The 19,726-nt window shown below is 42.4% G+C and overlaps 1 protein-coding gene across 2 annotated transcripts in view; it reads left to right on the top strand.

Moving 5' to 3' along the window:
* The first annotated feature begins 825 nt into the window (after positions 1-825).
* TPH2 (tryptophan hydroxylase 2) overlaps positions 826-19,726 on the top strand; it is a 90,259-nt gene continuing 71,358 nt past the window's right edge. Inside the window, exons 1-5 of one of the 2 annotated variants that reach the window (XM_029954588.1) lie at positions 826-930; positions 3,606-3,758; positions 6,352-6,535; positions 6,646-6,746; positions 12,139-12,206. In XM_029954588.1, coding sequence (XP_029810448.1) covers positions 826-930; positions 3,606-3,758; positions 6,352-6,535; positions 6,646-6,746; positions 12,139-12,206 — 611 coding nt within the window. Of the gene's footprint in view, positions 935-3,570; positions 3,759-6,351; positions 6,536-6,645; positions 6,747-12,138; positions 12,207-19,726 lie in introns of both variants that reach the window. The other variant, XM_029954587.1, reaches the window with a different exon arrangement.

Below are 19,726 nucleotides of genomic sequence, written 5' to 3'. Positions count from 1 at the left end.
CTATACATTTCAAATTGTTGGGTTTGATATAGTTACAAGTGGAGAGGAAAAATAGCATCAAAAGAATGATTTGATGATTTACTTTCCTTTTCCTTCTCACAAAGTGAGGAAGATTCTAGGGTTAGTGTCTCAACTATATATGTGGCTAAATCAAAGCTTTACATATCCTTTACAATACAATTGCCTGAATATCACCACATAGCAGCATCATAGGATTGGGATGCAGTGCCTTTTATGAAAGCCATCACACACATACGATTGTAACACATCAGATCAGAAAACACTTATCAACACAAAATAAAATGGCTCAAGGATTCAACAGTGCTGATCTGTCTAAAAATTTTTTTTCCTTTTGATAAGAAAGCACAAAATCTTTGAACTCATAGTCACCTAAAGTCTGAGGTTAGCTTGCCAGCAGCAGGTTTAAGAGATGAGCTATAACGTCAGGCGACAGGTGTTTTCTTTTACAAATAACATTCCATTATGTATTGTTCTCCACCACCCACGCCCAAACGACTGTTCGACCTATGAAACAAACCGCACCGGCAGCACAGATAACCCCAGGCTTCAGGTCTGTAATCTGATCGTGGCCATTGGCAGCCAGAAATGAGTTTCTTTCTAATCAGCCTTCCATCAGTCCCCAGTCACTCATATAAAGGAGCCTGGGAGGGAACGATTCTCATTGCTCTTTCTTCAGCACCAGGCTTGTGGACAGAGCCCGGAGCGCGAGGCTGTCTTACACCCCTTCCTCTCTGTCTCCGCCGGCGCAGCTAACTGCCCTTCTAGTCCCCCCTGCTGCAGAGAAAGAAAATTGCATCGGGATCCATGCAGCCGGCAATGATGATGTTTTCCAGTAAATACTGGGCAAGGAGAGGGTTTTCTCTGGATTCAGCAGTGCCCGAAGAACATCAGCTACTTGGCAGCTTAACAGTGAGTACTGAGTAGCTGGCACTCTAGAGGAATGTTTTCTAGGGTAGCAATCGTTTTGTCCTTGCCATAGGGACACCTGATGTAGAGTAAGCACACACACCTCAACTTGTTCCTCTGCCATCTGCATACACCCTGCTTCCCTGCTGTCTGCCTTCCGTCTTTCTTCTCTCTCCCTAAAGTAAAGCCAGTGTACTGATCACTGTGTTCTCAACTTCCTTTCCTCAAAGTTTAAAAGTAGAAAGTAAAGAAGTTCCTGAACATCAAGAACAAGCAGTTGTAGGAACCAGTGTCTCATATCTACAACCAAAGAGAGTGTGTAGAAGTTTGAAAGGCCATTTCTTACAAGTAAAACAGAGAGAAGAAATTAAAATGCTTGCTGTGATTCCTGCAAGGTGTCTCCTTATACCCCTAACCATCTATAAAGCTTGTTTTTTACACACAGAAGTAATGTTTTCTCTTCTCGCCTATAGGTGCTGCTTATTGGAATAAAAGAAAGACCAGTTCCTTTCAAAAGTTTTCCTGTTTTCCTTATTACTCCTTTTTTTTCATTTTAATTGATGGAGCCATGAAAGCAATATACCACTTGTTTCAGTATTTAGTATAGTTTTGTGTTGAAATACTAACAGAATAAAAAAGGTAACAGTTTTCAGGATTTTAGATACTGATTTGAGGCAATAGTCATATGATTCAATAAAAAGACAATAGAAATATCTATTCTGATTCCTAGTCATTAAAAATATTAAATACTGTTTCATTATTATAACATCAGGGTTTATGATACTAATTAAATTCAGTCTGTGTCATAGAAAATTCTGTTCTAATATTGTGACTCCAAACATGTGCCAGAAGGTGGTATTGTACTGGTGTATTATTAGTGCAAAAAATGTTGAAAAGTAATCAGGGCAAGTTTTATAGAACTATTTAAATCCATTTGTGGAAATGAGACCAAAAATGTAAGTAGGCTTTTTTAACATCTAAATATCATGAATATTTGGATGAGATATTACACTGAGGAATTTTGAAGTCATAATGAACTGCTAGAAGGAAAACAAAAAACTCAGAGTTATGGTTAATGTATGACCCTTTCGTATAAAAAATTCTACTTAGACAGACAAGATCTGTGTGCTATGTGCTGAGGAGAAGGCAGATGTTGAGAGCGCTATGGCATTTGAGCCTTTAATGACTAAGCATACCGTCAAATGCCAACGTCTGCATAAACTTTTTCTCCTTCAAGTCATATAATAAAATATTCATTTCCATGATATAAAAATCTGGAGTGAGGCAATGTGAAAATGTGAAACATGTGAAAATAAAGCCAGTAGGGAAATCAGAGGAAGAGAGTGGCAAGTCCCTATTCACCGGGTACATATCAAAGGCACTTTTCTCAGTTTCATGAGAAACTCAGTTTTGTGAGACTGGGTCTGATTGTACTTCTCTTCTGACTTGCCTGGGAGAGACTTCTCTGTTCGCTCAAGTCTTCGTTTGCATGTAAAGAGCACAAAAAAGTATAACCTAACTTCACTTTGTCTTTTATGTGAAAGTTCCCAGCTTTTTTACTCTGTATTTCTGATGATGTGATTCCAAGTATCTGAAATCTGTCATTTTTGTCTTTAATCAGTAGGGCTAATAGTCATCACTTAGTCCTGTATTATAGTATCTTGAATAGCTAATAAAGTGTTAATCATGTTCCGTTTCTCAGATTTTACTAATTGCTTCTAATGATTAGCTAGTTTTTCTTCCTTCCTTCCTTCCTTCCTTCCTTCCTTCCTTCCTTCCTTCCTTCATCTTTCTTTTTCCTTTTCTTTCTCTCTTTCTTCCTTCCTTTCTTTCTTTCATCTTTCTGACTGGCTTTCATCTATCTGTCTGGCTTTCTACCCATCTTTCTTTCTGTCTGTCTTTTTCCTTCCTTCCTTCCTTCCTTCCTTCCTTCCTTCCTTCCTTCCTTCCTTCCTTGTTCCTTCCCTTCTCTCTTTGTCTCTTTCTTTCTTCTTCCCTCTCCTTCCCTTTTTTCTTTTATTTGTGAGTGGATTGTAACAGCTACTTTTCAGATATCATCTCTGACACAGATGGCCTTTATTGAATATGCTCCTCTGTCTTGAACTTGTGCAGTTCGATTCCATTGGCAATGTGTATCTAATTGCAGAAAGTAAGGTTATCAATTTCAGTGCATGTCCTGACATATTTCAGAATTAAATGGATAGTTTACTTTAAAAATTTAATTGAAACTAAAATTATTGTTGTGAAAAATATGTTTGGTCTTATTTTTGTTTTGTTTACTAATTACTATAGTTTCCACATTATGCAACTAGGCTAAAAGACCGAATTTCATGCTGTAAAATAAACCTAGAAAGAAAAGCAGGGATTATGTTTATATGAGACTTTATGATGGTCAGATTTTTGCTGCTATTAAATAAAGTAAACCAAATCTGATCCACCTGGACTAGATTTCAGCCAGGTGAAACTGGAGGGTTTCATAGAGCTCTTGGAAAATAGTGTCCCAGAGCACATTAGACCAGTATTTGTGATAGAAAGTTATGAGTGATGTAGCTCTTTGAGTTTACATGATTGCTGAAGCTTCCAGCAAATGAATGGAATATCTGACAAAAGCTCTAGTAAGGAAAACTCTGGAGTCCTAATCAGTATTTGTATGTGTGTGTGTTTCTACTTTCTTGAAGTTAAATAAAGCTAACTCTGGCAAAAATGATGATAAAAAAGGCAGCAAGGGGACCAGCAAGAGTGAAACCGGCCCCGAAGGTGGCAAGACGGCTGTTGTATTCTCGTTGAAAAACGAAGTTGGCGGATTGGTAAAGGCGTTGAAACTCTTTCAGGTAAACATTAAGAGCATCATTACATAACTCTAAAAGTGACCATGTGTGTGCCCCATTACCAGCCCGTCCTCTGCTGTGAAACATTACTGAATCCATTTCTGGATAATGTGTTCAAAGACTCAGAGAAACCAAATTTCATGAAGTTTTACAAGGGAAGTGTGTCTGCCAAATAATGAAATAAACAGATTTGCGTCAGCTATGTTTTATTAATTCTGAGTTAGCCTATTAGAAATTCCGCACATTATTGCCAGATAAGAAAGTCAGTAATTAAAAATGGGAGCCTCACACCTGAAAAAGCAAACGCATGAGGAGCCAATAACTTATCGTTAAATATCAAGAGCCTGCAGCTTTATTTGATTTGTTAACATTTGAATTGTGCACATGCCCTAGGAGCACATTTATTGACTAAAATGACATGCATAAGGAGAGGCACATGGTAGTCCCCATACGCCTCATTGTGTCCTAAACTTAACGTCTTTTGGAAAAAGGAGTCCCTCTCCCCATATGTAAGCTAGGGCTAGCTCTCTCTTTATTTTATAGAAATGTAGCAGCCTTTTTTCCAAGTCCAGTTTGATGGGTTGAAACCTCAAGAAAGAGCCAGGTTGAAGGGCAGGTTAGAAAAGCTCAGAAAAAATATTGCCCTCTTACCAGGTTAGACCTTACCTTACCCTTCAACAAGCAGTGTCCCTTACAAATGCATTTTATTTGTGGGCACTGGCTGCTGATTTGAGCTGGAAGGTAGGAGCCTAGTGCGATCACCCAGTAAGTGTCCAGTAATATCCATTCCATACACATTCTTCCAGCTCCACGCGTGTGCCTGGGGCCTGCTGGTGCAATAGAAAGGTGATTGAAATTGTAGTCAGAGAATTCAGGCTTGTGTTCTTCTGGCTTGGCTAATCACTAGCTGCTTCCCAGCTTTAATTTCTTCATTTGTAAAGTAGCGATAATAATTCCTACCAAACAAGGCTGTTGTGAAACACTAATCTGAGTGAAAGGGCTTTGTAACGTGTACAGATATGACGCCTTTATTGTAAGGTCTCTTTGATGACCAGAGACGGGGAATTAGCAGCCTCATTTGGCAAATATTTCCTTGTTCTCTCTTGACCTGGAAGAAAGGATCAGGCACCATAAACAGTGGTAATGGAAATCTGGGGAAATATTTTACACATAATTATATCATCCAGTGCTGTCTCCATTAAGTGCCCAAAGGCAGGCCTGCTTCCCCGGAGGAGTTAGCAGCTTAGAGTTTTCACTTGGCCATCAGCTAGTCAGGGAGTCGAAGCTAAACCATTTAACCCTTCTGAACCTCAGTTCCCTTGTCTAAAAATACCTACTCCACTTCAACCAATGGATATTAAAAGCCCAAAGTGACACAGTATGTGTGTGAAGACTCTTGCCCTTAATATTAGTCTTACCTTTATTATCAGCCAATTTAGAAAATATGGTGTTATTGTAAAGGTTAATAAAAACAGAAATAGAGCGTCTAGTTTCCTGGACACAGGACTAGTTTCTTTATACAAGACAGGATGCTGTTTGATTTGATCTTCCTCAGGCACTGGAAACCACCGACCCTGTTCCTGTGCTGAAAATTCTGAGACCATCCAGGATTGTACTAGGACATGTGAATTGATCATCACAGTATACCATCTGGTGTGATGGGGAGGTTTTGGCTTATTTACGGGTAGGTAGGGTGGAGAGGAGAAGTTAGTCTTCAGTTAACTCAGGGGAAGGGTGGACCGCATCACTGGGCACATTTAAACCTGATTGATAAAGTATTAAATTGCTGCCTTCCCTCGAAAACCTTATTGTAAGGAGACTTTTACCCCTGAAATCCATCATGGGGTGATGGCAGCAATGATGCATCCTTGCGTGAAGCTAGTCTGGAGATTGCTGAAACCAAATAGTTAATAAATGGTCCCATTTAGGTGTGGTTTTTGGTTGTTTTGTTTTTGTTTTTGTTTTGCCTGTAGAGATCTTGTCTTGGTTGCTTTTCTTCCTTTTCTTTTCCTACACTTTGGCCTGTGTCCCCCAACTATCAGTCATGTTCATACCACCTGCCCAATGTCTGCCTCATTTGCCTGCCATTTGTATACTTATTTTCAAAGATTATTGTATTTTAAACTTTAATTTATGGTGGAAACTTATACTGCTATAAAATCAGGGGTTCAAGGTTAGCTATGTTTTTTTGGAAACATATAAAAATAAAAATACAAATTTGGGATCATATGATGATATAAGGCTGATTTCCTCCTCTCCCAAATAGCCATGCACACCCCCAGTGGGATGTGGGCTGTTCAGGAAAACAATGATATTCATAATTATAATACACTTTATAGGGCCCTTTATATGCTCTTCTATGTCCTCTTTTTAAAAAAAAATAAGACAGGAAAAACTATATACAGTGTCTTTTCCTATTAACAGAGACAGTGGTTGGAAACATTTGTGTTTTAGTCAACCAAAGAGCAAGGAGATAGTCTTTTCCTCCTCGGTGGGCACTTAGCACCTGCTCTTAAGAGTTGAATAAGAACACCCCATGGTGTCCCTTTTATTGTGCCTTGAGGGTAATTTAGAGATGTTGCTTATATTTCCACAGGAGAAACATGTCAACATGGTTCATATCGAGTCCAGGAAATCCCGGCGAAGAAGTTCAGAGGTTGAAATCTTCGTGGACTGTGAATGTGGCAAAACGGAATTTAACGAGCTCATTCAGTTGCTGAAATTTCAAAGTACGATTGTGACGCTGAATCCGCCGGAGAACATTTGGACAGAGGAAGAAGGCAAGGCCAGCTCTTCCTTGTCGGGTGATTTAGCAATCTGAGAAATGTTGAAAAGAGGAAAATACAATCTGTGAGCTAATATTTTTGAACCCGCACTGTGTTTTCAACAGAGCTAGAGGATGTGCCCTGGTTCCCCCGGAAGATCTCTGAGTTAGACAGATGCTCTCACAGAGTTCTCATGTATGGCTCTGAGCTTGATGCCGATCACCCAGTAAGTGTCCAGTACAATCCATTCCGTACACGCTCTTCCAGCTCCACGCATGAGCCAGGCGGTGTGCCATGTTGTGTGCTGTGACGCTTTATTGTAGAGCAATTTACGATTTATTCCCCATAAAGGAGAGCAGACTTTCAAATGATAAAGTTTCCCTGTACATAGGCAGTGGCTGGAAGCAGATTAGAAGGATGACATTCCCACATAACATTTGTTCTTAAAAGGGTTGCTCTTAAAGGGGACGAGATTTGAAACCTTGGAGAATATTTCCGTAGCATTAGACAGCCTGAGATATACTTGCAGATGGTGACCCTGGGGAAAACGATGAACTGAAATTGATCACCCCTCTGAGAAATGAGGGAGGACTAGGCATTATGGGGCTCCGAGAGAGAATAAAATTCTCCTAGCTATTTTCCGTGACTAGAGGTAGTTTGGAGGAGAGTAATGTGGTGGGCTTCGGTCTCAATGGAAGGGCAGAGGGTTTTAGAATAAGGTTGTGATGGAAAATGCATCTCTTCCCATATCTACCCTGAATCTATTTACCACTATCTCTCTTCTATTCCAATAAAAACGACCACCTGTAAAGAAATATGATACGTAGGTAAGCATTTCCCATTATTTCCTACCTCCCCCTTTACATCAGTTTTTATTTAACACAAGAGACTTGGAACTTCTTTATGGTCAGAATGAAGTATAGTTAATAGTCTCGGAGATGTAAGCAATGTACTCATTTGTTACAAGCACTTTTTTACCAGTGCCCCTTGTCTAAAAATGGGTAGATAAAAGAGTGAAACCCAAGCAAATCAGTCATGCTTATAGAAGGGCTTTGTAGTCGGAGGGTAGTGGTGTACAGATACTCCTTTTATTCAAATGGAAGAAATCTAGAAATGTGACAGTGTGACTATACTCTATGCAGTGGTTCTCCAGGTGTGGTCTCAGGATCTGCCCCATCACCATTACCTGGGGGCTTGCTCTGACAAGCCCGCATCTAAGTTTGAGAACCACTGCTTCAGAGGAAACTATGACTTCAACAAAGAGGGAAATTTTCAATCGAATTAGTCATTTGGCACAATATACCAATTCAAACCAATTCAGAATATGCCATTCAAGCAATGGTCGAACAGACCTAATTCAATTGCATTATTTTCAAGAAGCTGCATTTATTCAAAGACGTGGTGTGTTACATTTGTCAGTCTAAAATTTCAGAATACTTCACAGTAATTCACGTCTGGGGCTTCCAAATGTCAGAAAAACACTCATAAATGCCTTTAATAATCATCCATTTGTTATCTTCCCCTTCCCCACTTCCAGAGGAGTTAGAATTAGCGCAGACGCCTGATTTAAGAGATAGCAGTAACGGGACTTTCCGGATACCAGCTGTTATCTTGCAGGATGACCTTGGGCAAGTCCATTCATCTCTGTACCTCAAATTCTTTATGTAAAAAGTGGAAATAAAATTCTTATTGACCTCCAAGGGGCGTTCGAAAAGCCTACTGAATGAAACAACTGGAAAGCATTTTGGCAAGAGTAAATGCTTAATCCCGGGGATGGAAATGCTGTATTAATTCATTCAGATCAATGCCTGGCTACTAAAGGATGTTTTTGTATTTCCAAATGCTCCCCTTAGTCTAATTTTTAAATTACTTGACCTGGAGAAAAGGGGTCAGCTTTGTTAGTGGAGCAACCACAGGAACCACTGACCTTGCTCTGAAAAAAAAATTTATTATGATACTCAATGTGAATTTTTCTGTTTAATTCTGTTCTGTAACTCCTAATTATACTTACTTTAAGATACCTTCTCTTATTTTCTGTGCAGCCAGTTGAAATAATTGCAAGTACCTAGCAATATTCTACCTTACTCGTCATTTTTTAAAAAATCACATGCATTTTTTTATAAGCACACCAAATGTTCACTATGCAAAATCTGGTATTGGTAAGTTGGTGTTTTTTGGAGGTTATTATTTGATGATCATGGAAAAGGTTGTCTAAGGACTTTTGGTGCCTGGGAAGAATCTCAGCTCTAAGAGAGGGATTCCTATGTTAGGATGGCATTCTTTTTTTCTTTTTTATTAATTTTTTAAAATTTACATCCAAGTTAGTTAGCATATAATGCAACAATGGTTTCAAGAGTAGATTCCTTAATGCCTCTTACCCAATTAACCCACCCCCTCCACATTCCTCCAGTAACCCTCTGTTTGTCCTCCGTATTTAAGAGTCTCTTATGTTTTTGTCCTCCTCCCTGTTTTTATATCATTTTTGCTTCCCTTCCCTTATGTTCATCTGTTTTGTATCTTAAAGTCCTCATATAAGTGAAGTCATATCATATTTATTTTTCTTTGACTAATTTCACTTAGCATGATACCCTCTAGTTCCATCCACATCGTTGCAAATGTTAAAATTTTATTCCTTTTTTGTTGCTGAGTAATACTCCATTGTGTGTGTGTGTGTGTGTGTGTGTGTTGTGTATACCACATCTTCTTTATCCATTTATAGGATGGCATTCTTGCTCTTGGTTGGGTCAGAAGGAGCTCAGATGGGAGAGTCAGGTTGTTGACACTCCCTAGAAAGGGTTAAATATCTATCTAGGTGGTGCCTCTTAAACTTTAGTGGACAAACGAATCATATGGAGGGTCTTTTCAAAGTACAGGGTGAGGTCCTGAGGTTCTGCATGTCTGGCAAGCTCCCGGCCGAGGCTTTTGCTGGTGGTCTGCTACACTTTGAGTAGCAAGGATCCGGATTGTGAGGGTCTCTCAAAGAGTGATTCATGGCACACCCATAAAGTGCTCATTAAAAATGCAATTCCTTGTGGCTCAGTCTCCTGAATCATAACTTTCAGGCGGACCCAAGAATCTGCATTTAAGAGGATTTGCAGGAGATCCTGATGAGCTCTAGTGGTTTGAGAATGAATGCTCTAGCTCAGCGACTGTCAACCTTAGCTTTCCATTCAAATAATCTGTGGAGAATTAAAAAAAATACTGCAGCCACAGTCTCACCTCAGAGTGCTTAAATTAGAAGCTCAGGGAATGTGTCTAGGTTTGGAGCATTATTTATTTATTTATTTATTTATTTTTCTTTTAAACGTTTATTTATTTTGAGAGAGAGAGCGAGCGCGAGTGAGCAGGCATACGCAGGAGCAGGGGAGGGACAGAGGGAGAGAGGGAGACCGAGAATCCCAAGCAGGCTCCATGCTAAGCATGGAGGCCAGTGTGGGGTTCTTCTTACCAACTGTGATATCCCAACCTGAGCAGAAATCAGGAGTCGGAGGCTTAACTGACAGAGCCACCCAGGCTCCCTGGGCATTATTTAAAGCTCGCTAGTGGATTCTAATATTCCACCAGGTTTGAACTATTTGGGATAGCTGCCTGAGTGTCAACACACACTTGGTTGAGCTCTTTAGGGTACCGACTGGGTCTTCAGTTCTTAATTTAAACTGAGAGGGGAAGGACGGGTGTGCGACAGATATTTGCTGAGGACTAGGGTTGCCAGCTTTCACAGATAAATGTATAGGATGCCCAGTTAAATTTGAATTTCAGTAAACTAGGAATAATTTCTTAGTGTAAGTAAGCTTCAAATACTGCAGAGGTGCCCTCTATTTTATCTGGTAACTTATCCCTGCCTTCAGTCCAGAATAGAGGGTCAAGGAATGCTTTGTCTCTGTAATCACTGGTGTGGTGGGGGTCTCTCTTGTTTTGCTAGTCTGCAGCTCCATCCTAGAAGCGCTGGATCACCAGTGGCGTTTGGGTAATCACTGCCGTACGAGGCTAATGAGGCATGATGAGTAAATAACTCTCTCGCATGCCTGGGAAAAGGTGCAGGTGTGTGCCAAGGAGAGGCAGTCGGGAGTCTTCGAGAAGCCCAGCAGAGAACGATGCTTGCAGGATGGTGTCGGGTTTGGCAGGAGCCGGGGAGCAGGTGCTGTGCTTTTCACTTGACTCTTTTCCCTTCGTCGTGGCCTGCTTTCCTTTTGAGCAATAATGGTGCTTGGACCTTCAGTTTTAACCATCCTGGGCTGCTTGATATGACCAGAGAGTTGAAACTTGTACTTTCTCTAAAGCAGGAGACTCATTTGTAGATCACAGACGCCTGTGTGAATATGGTAGCTATGGTCACACCACTGTGTGTATGCACATCATAAGTTTCCGAAAGCCTGCCTGTGAACACCAGTTTGAAAATTCCCAATTCATAGCAGAAGGAAGGAAGCACCAGCTTCTCGGGTGCAGGCGCCTCATTTCTGCAGCACGTCTGGGTGATTTCCGGTCACTCTCTGTCTCTTGCTCCCGGGGATGCTCTTCTGAGAGGAAGGCTGTTGGCGGAGAAAGTTCTTCACCTCAGCCCAGCAGACAGTCCTGAAGGCTGCTTTGCCTTCAACCACACAAGAGAACAGAATGGTCTTCCTGAGTCTGAGGCTCCTCTGCACCAGCCCCCCTTTGCAGAAGCGTGCCCGCCCCAGCAGGGGTAGTCGAGGCCTCTGTGGGCCTGGCCCAGCTCTGCCCTCAGAGCCCGGGATCCCAGTGGCCCATCTTGCCTGGCCTCCCTTCTCAGAGTGGGCCCTGCTTCCTGGCTACCCTTTAAGGTTGCAGGGGTTGCAGACGTAAGAAGTTAAATTGAAATAATTTCTTCCAGTTTCCAGTAGTTTGAAGAAACAATCCCGGAAAGAATTGATTGAAAGTACCTGAAGGAAAGGAGAGTGGAAAAGTCAGTTGGCAAGAGGAGAGATTCTTGAGTAAAGCAGGAGGTTCCTCTCAGAAGGGGTCCACCTGATGGAACAATGACAGGCAGGATGTTTAATTTCCCAGGTGCAGGATGATGGATAAAAGTCTTGAAGGTGTTAATGACTAAACGGCATCACGGGAAGTCCACGTGCAATGGAACGAACTTGCTATGCTCTGCATGAGTCCCTTATGATCGATTTCGCATTGTGTGGCTATACTCCTAAAAACACAGCAAAACCTCTTTAATCCATGCTAATTTGGGGATTCCGTAATTACTCTGAATGGTAGTATTTTTAATAAATGTGCATTTATTGGTTATTTACACAAAATTAGATTTAGGTTAACTTACTGAATAACCATGTTAACGGGGCTGTTTTAATGAACAGGATAAGATTACCTTGTGATTAACATCAATTACATGTAAATGATACTTGAAAACCAAAGGGTATCCTTCGCTTTAGCCTGAATTCCCATGCATCCCAAATGAGTACAGCCCACATTTAATGAGGTTTTACTGTAGGCACAATTCACATCTGCCTGTGTCATCAAGGTGGTCATCCAAGGATCGGATTTATATTTGAATTGAACACTCAGGTAACACCACGGTGATTTTCTTTTAGGCCTTCTGCAGCTACTTTTTTGGTATTTTGTTAAATAACTTAATCTCTTTTCTGTTTAAGGGATTTAAGGACAATGTCTATCGACAGAGAAGAAAGTATTTTGTGGATGTGGCCATGGGTTATAAATAGTAAGTACTTGTGTAACTCTTCTGCGACTTGTTTCTGGCTAATTAGGGAAAACACACGCTGTGCTAAACAGACCTTTCTTGTCTTCACGTTAACTTTTGCAGAAGGCAGGCTGAGCCATTTTAAACACTCACCAACTTTGTAGGGTTTAAATGCCAACAATGATGTTTGACATGCAGGTATAATTGTAAAATAATGAGACCTGCAGGTCACATGCCAAGTGCTACATTTTTACCATTGTCTTTGCTGCTCTACCAAGGCAAGGAGCCATTTTTAGATACCCTGCAGGGTCTGGAAAATGTGTTTAAAATTTTTTAATGTTTTTAATGTTTGTTTATTTTTGAGAGGAGAGAGAGACAGAGCATGAGTGGGAAAGGGACAGAGACAGGGTGACACAAAATTGGAAGCAGGCTCCAGGCTCTGAGCTGTCAGCACAGAGCCTACTATGGGGCTCGAACTCATGAATCGTGAGATCATGATCTGAGCTGAAGTTGGACACTTAACCAACTGAGCCACACCCAGATGCCCCCAGAAAATGTGTTTTAATTTTACTTTTGATTTGACTTGTCGGTAACCTCCTTCAATGTCCAGTTTCCCCAGTGAAAGTAGAAGATTCAGCAGGAATGGTAAGGGTTCATGTAAGCAGCCTTAATAAAAATACATTTTTTTGCTTTACATGGAAAGGGAAATTTCCTATAAATTGGAGGGTTTATGGAAGAGTTTCCTACCCAATCCCAAATCAGGTTGGGATAAAGTTGGGGAGCCTCAGGATGGGGTTGAGGACCATGCATAGTGCATGGTGCTACATGGCAGTGACAGGATGTTTGAGACCAGCAGTAATGTCATGTATTGACTGCAGGCCGTGTGTAGGAAATTGGAGTGGATGGTAGGCCTGTGTGCATTCTGCTCACATTAATAAAACTCACAGACCATCACGGTGCCGTCTTTCCTTTGTCTGGTGTGTGATCAGCTGCATGAACCTTGTCTTCAGAACAAAATGTAAATCCATACCTGATAGGAGAGATTCTTTCTAATTTTAGTTGTGAGTGGTTGAGAAGCTTGACTGTCCTGTGGCGCAAATTTTCCTTGGTGAGAATTTCAGACACTTTGTGTGTTTTAGAGTATCAGTGTTTGCTTTATTCTTTTATTCTTTTCTTTTCCTTTCTTTTAAAGCAATATGACATACAAGGGCTTAAAGCAAAGTCAAAGGACTCCACACCACACCTCTTATTGGGTCAGTTGTTGGCTCATTTCTAACTTCCTTTGATGCTTTGGCGCTCTTCCCTTTCTCCTCCCAAAACCCAGACACCCTTTGTTCTTTCTCCACCATGTTTGTGATACTAAAAACCAGAACCACTTGGCACACACTTTTCCACATGTGTCTCCTCCATTTTTTTAAATGTTTATTTATTTCAAGAGAGAGAGTGAGTAGGGGAGAGGGAAAAAGAGAGAATCCCAAGCAGGCTCCACACTTAGTAGAGCTCATGACCTGAGCTGAAATCAAGAGTTGGACACTTCACTGACTGAGACCAAATGTCCTTGTCTACTCCATCTTTATTTCCTCTGTTCTAAGCAGCTTCTGTTTTTCTTTTTTTAATTTTTATTTATTTTATTTTTGAGAGAGGGAGGGAGGGGGAGAGAGAGAGTAAGGAAGGGGCAGAGAGAGAAGGAGAGAGAGAATCCAAAGCAGGCTCTGTACTATCAGTACAGAGCCCGACATGGGGCCCAATGTCATGAACCCTGAGATCCTGACCTGAACCAAAATCAAAAGTCAGACACTTAACCGACTAAGACACCTAGGTCCCCACCCTGTCCCCCCACCAAGCAGCTTCTTGACTGCCTTTACCCTACCGTGACTTTCCACTCTCTCACAATGTCAGTCTGCACAAGGCTTGTCCTGGCCCAAGCCCAGCCTCATGCCCCCTCTTACCCTCAGCACCGCACTCACTAGCCCCGTCTCCAGTCAAATTGCCAAGGGAGGACTCTGATGGGCTGAGCTCACGTTTTCACATTAGGGTCTGACAAGTGATTGGGAGCCTTAAGATTGGCTCCTTTTGTTTCACAGATGGTCCCCAGGGGAATCAAATCATACATGGGTCCTTAGAAGGCGGGGGAGACAGGTCATTAGGGCATGAACTCCCCAGGACATGATAAAAGCTTAGTGCTTGGCAGAGCCTTTTTTTAAAGATAAAACAGATGAATAAATATGTATTTTATGCATAGATGATATATGTATTATATATGTGAAAATATATGTAGGTATGTGTGTGTGTGTGTGTAGGGTTTTATTAGCATAGTGATCAAGGATCTATCTCAAATGTTACTGATTTCTTCTTGGTAGATTCCAGAAACTGGACAAAGCAAGCTGATATTGTGGTGACACTAATATATGAGTCAACCACTTTCAAGGCGCATCAATAATGGGGAGTGTTTTGGTTTTAAAGAAAATATATTGATATGGAGAGAAGAGGCAAAGAACGTGTAGTGAAAATGATGAAGGGTGAGGTTCTCAAAGCACTAACAGGAGTTTGCTTTTGCCACCTTCCCTTAGCTAAAGAGGAAAACTGAGGTGCAGTCTTTGGAAAACAAAAGTAAAAATTGGTAGTTGGAAATGGTGGAGATTTTTTTTCCTGCAAAAAGTTTATTGTTTCCATTTGGTCCACTACTCAGTAGAAAGCTCCAGGGAGGTTAACAAGGTGCCTAGTGGCTGCAGGGAGAGACTCAGGCAGAAGCTTTGGCACCAGGGGATGCCAGGGGGGCCTCTCGAAGGCTGAGGCTTTGGAAGAGATAGCTATCCAGTCCAGCCTGGGGCCTCCAGCCTGTGGAGTTAGTCAGGTGGTTGCCATCTTCTTGCTGAGTTTCACCTGCTCATCTAGGAAGTGGTTCTCCAGGAAGTCACAGAGCTGGGGGTCTGTGTGGGCAGAACCTGGAGGGGAGATCCAGAAGGGCCTGTTTTGGGTTCTTCTCCGGAACCATGGCATTTCCGTGGCATCCAGGGTTTTTTTTACCTGCTTACCCTGGGATGGCCTCTGTGTGTCCTGGAAGAGGGGCCAGGCTGCTGTGCTGTTTTTCCTCCTCAAGAAGGGCTGGGCACCCTCGTGCTTCTCCTCAGCCAACGTGGGAAGAAGTGGCCTGTGCCTTGCAGAGCCACACCAGCATGGGGGAAAGAGAAGCCCAGAGAGAGGTAGGTGCAGGAGGCGGGCAGACGCATGCTGACCAGGCCATTGACGGTGACCTCCACCGCGGTGGACTAATTCTGACCAAACTGGGAGCTCAGCGTTGGTGGGCAATGAACAGGCTATGCTCAAAAGGTGGTCTTGGCTGGTTCCAGGGGCAGAGGGAGGCTGAGAAGATGGTTCCAAAGGTTATGACTGGAAAAGAGGTTGGAGGGTGGTGGGGGCCTGCGTCTGTTCCATTCAAACACGGTCGAAGCAGGATACAGACTTGCAGGACCCCCCCGCTGGAAATGGTGGAGATTTTATACAAAGAAGTCTCTGGATGGAACTGGAATGTTCCAAGATCTGGCCCCTGTTTACAGGGTTGGAGTATGCTTAGGTTCAAGAGCCCTGATTCAATAACTGGATGTTGGAGAGGCGGAGGTAGGCAGGAAACCGCCAATTCATCATTTTATGGGGAGAAACTACTCTCATACGACTCACAAAACTTTCTGTTGTCATGACCCCAGAGAGGCCAAATGTTAGCCTGAAGGTTATTTGGTGGATATAGAGTAAAACCAAAGGGTGCTTAAGAGATTCTGGAATCCGGGGCATTATAACCCTCTCCCGGGGCAGTGCTGAGTCCAGCTGACTACCTCTAACAACAAAGAGATTTAACACAACAAAATGATTAGAGCACTGGAGCCAGACAGTCAGTGGGGTTCAAGTCCTGACTCCATGCTTCCTGGCTGGGTAATCAACCCCACTGTGCCTGTTCCGTCATCTAGAAAGTGAATCTCCGAATACAACCATCTCCCAGGACTGTAGTAAGGATTACCGAAGAGAAGCCATGTGTTGTGTTTAGCACAGGACCTGGCACATGATTGGTGATCCTAAGTGTCACTTATTATTATTACGTCTTCCCCCTTCCCCTTTGCCACAGTCTGTCTTGTTTCCAGTTGAACTATTGTTTAGCTCTTTAGCTATGTTAACACCATGCCACCACCTTAACAAATACTGTAGCTCAAATGTTGCAAGAAGTAATCCTTGAATGAAAACAACTTCGATTCCCCATTTAAAGACTGTTGCCTATACCAAAGCTTTTTGTGCAGAGCAACATCCTTCTTTAAGGCAAGATTTCGTAGAAAGCAATCATAGTCCCATTTGTGTGTGTGTGGGAAGCTGCCACAACACAGATACAGATCGTCAATTGCCTTGGTGCCTCTCATAAGCTGACAGAATGAGGAAGGTGCCTATCGGGAGTGGTTAGATCTGGAAAGCACACACCCAGGACCTGTGGAAAGTAGAGAGAAAAGAATCATTCCTTTATGCTTTTTATGTCATTGCTGCTGTGGCTTCTCTGAAAGGAGTTTGAGGATGGCTAAGGGCTAGCTGTGTGTGTGTGTGTGTGTGTGTGTGTGTGTGTGTGTGTGTGTGTGTTTGAGCATGCACACAAGCCCATGGAGGGCTGGGGGTCAAGCTTGGGTCATGGTGCGCGTGGGTGTGGGGCACAGGTGCTAACGAATCCCAGATGGGCCTGGCCCATTGTCTCCAGTTTGCCATGAAGTAGGTTTCCTTTTAGTTTACGAAAAATAAAGATGCAGTTTCTAATTGAAATAGGTATTTTTCTAGTGTTGACGGCTTCCGGAGAGCAAAGGAAAAAGATGTCAACACAATAATCACTTAAAATAAGCTCATTAGAGTGGCTGCTGGCAGCCTGCTACAATCTGATTTTCCAAACGGCAGCTTCGAATCTCTGGTCTAAGAAGCAGATTACTTAGAATTGAGGTGGTCCTGAAAAATCCAGCATGTGAGGTCCCAGCAAATTAGTTTGGTGATAAAATTAGGGGCTGTTCTGACAGGCGGAGAGCAATTCAATTCCCCTTAATAATTAGTTAAGGCTTTCTGGACCCTGAGCAGGTCAAATATATGCTCAGAGACACAGACGAAGATGGGCACAGACGGTTGGGGTTGTTGTAGGGATTGGCAGGCTGTAGTGTGAGGTGCTGCAGGTAGAGGGAGGGAAAAGAAATGAAATACTGAACAATAGATATTGAAACCATGGCCAAGAAGCCCTCTGGGGATTTCTGTTGAATACTATATTTCCTGTGATAGTCTTGAAAGGATAAAGCAGGGGGAAGGAATCAACACAAGCAGAGAAAATGAAAAAAAATTCCAGCGTATGATGAAAAACCAGCAGGCTCAAAGCCCGTGTTGCCACGAACCCGAAAGAGGAGAAGGAGCCGGGAAGGTGTGGGCACACTGAGAAACGTCGAGAGGTGCCACTCAGATGAGGCTCTGATTGACACAGCTGCTGAGAAACATGATTGATTACCCAGAGGTCCACCACTGCCTGCAGACATGCCCAAGCCGCGTGGCCGCCGGGGTCGGGAAGGCCTAATTACCTCGCCCATAATAGCGGAAAACATTCATTAGTGCAAATACTTCTCCATAGAAGACCCGAGAATGTACACTCTGGATTGAGAGGGCACTGTTTCTAAAATCCTGTGTGAGAGAATGCGAATGACCCCCTGTTCTCTCCTACCCAAACAGAAGGAATTCTTGGACAAACAGCAAAAGAAGTACCCCGTGATTAGCTGGTGTGACGTGCGTGGGGACAGTTCAGAGAAAATGGAAGTGCGTGGGGGGCAGGTGGCATGTGGAGGAAGAGAAAATTATGACTGTGATATGGTAGCTGTTAGGTTTGTCTGAGACCATCCAGCTTTCTGTCACTGGCGCCTTCATATTTTAACCTTGGCATTAGCTTTGCTGCATCTCTGTAGGTTTCACAACTGCCAGATCACTGGGGAAGAGGAATCAGCAGCACATTCTTTTTTCAATTGACTAGAAATAAACACATTTTTCTTTGCGGGCTATTATAACGATTATTCCTCAACAGTATGCATGCATATTTAATTATATTTTGGGTGGGGGTGGTGGCAGTTATTTCAATCCATCTTGCTCTCTTGGAAAGAGGCCCCGAGCTCTGACTTTAATTATGCCACTCTTGTTTGCTTAAATTGATTTTCAATATTATTGTGATTGTGTTTTGTTATGAATGTACTTTCTTGTGGTTGAAATTAAGGTGCTATGCGAATCTCCTGTCCTTCTCAGGGGACTGCTTCCTCTTTGATTTATTTATTTATTTTCAGTCCATGGAATCTGAAATGTAAATAGGAAAATGCAATGTCAGTGGGTAAGGTAAACAAGGGAGTTTCAAAACCGTCAGAATTTGCTTCATGTTGGAAAATTCCCTAACTTGCCAAGAAAGCTCATTTGACTTCAAATTCAGGGACCCACTTGCATCCATCTCGCAGCCTTAGTTTTCTCCTCTGTGAGTTGGGATAGTAGTATCTCTTCTGCCTTTCTCCTGGGAGTATTTTGAGGATTGAATGAAATTAATGGAATATTGCCATTCGGTGACCTTATTCTTACCTCTCTCAAAACAAGAATCATAGAATCTAGACCAAAAGCCTGGGGTTTACTCAGACCCCTGGCCCACTTGGAGAGCCTTGGTTGCTTTCTCTGGTTTTTCTTTCAATCTGGGAGGCAATGTATGGTGTGTTTAAGAGTGCAGAGGCCGGACTGGACTGCCTGGGGTGAGTTCTGGCTCTACATACTTGCCAGCTGGGTGACTCCTGCAAATGATTTGCCTTCTGTGCCTCAGTTTCCATAACTAGAATATAAGGAGAACGCTACTACTGCTTTTTAGGATTGTTTAAAGGATTAAGTGAGCTAATATATTAAGAGTACTTAGATAGAATACCATATAGGAAATGCTACATACGTATTTGCTAATATTATTATAATTTTTCTTACTTCAACTGGTCTCTCCTTTTTGTTCACCCTCTTGCTCCAAATCTTTTTATTACGTTTTGGTTAATACCCTTCTCCATTCCCCTTGGCCAAGACTCTCTTTAGACCCTAAAATTGTCTGATTTTTTTTACACTCTATTCATTATTTATTGCTGTGTAACAAGTGACCCCCAAATCGAGCAGCTTAAAACAACAAACATTTAGTATCTCCTAGAGTTTCTGAGGGTCAGGAATCAGGGCGTGGCTTAGCTCGGTGGTTCTGGATCCAGGTCTCTCATGAAGCTGGAGTCAAAGTGTTGACCAGGGAAAGGATAGGGCTGGAAAGTCTGTTTCCAGGACGGTCATGCACATGGATGTTGGTAGGAGGCCAGGGTTTCTTACAACATAGGCCCCTCCGCTAGGCTGTCAGGTGTCCTCAAGATATGGCAGCTGGCTTCTCCCAAATCAAGTGGTCCAAAACAAAGCAAGGTAGAGTCTACCGCGCCTTTTATAACGTAGCCCAGAAGGGACATACCATCACTCCTGAGGTATTCTCCTAGTTTCGTAGCCCA

This window comes from Suricata suricatta, chromosome 10 (assembly GCF_006229205.1).
Source record: "Suricata suricatta isolate VVHF042 chromosome 10, meerkat_22Aug2017_6uvM2_HiC, whole genome shotgun sequence".
In the NCBI taxonomy this organism is placed as follows: Eukaryota; Metazoa; Chordata; class Mammalia; order Carnivora; family Herpestidae; genus Suricata; species Suricata suricatta.
This window is presented reverse-complemented; position numbering and strand designations above follow the sequence as displayed.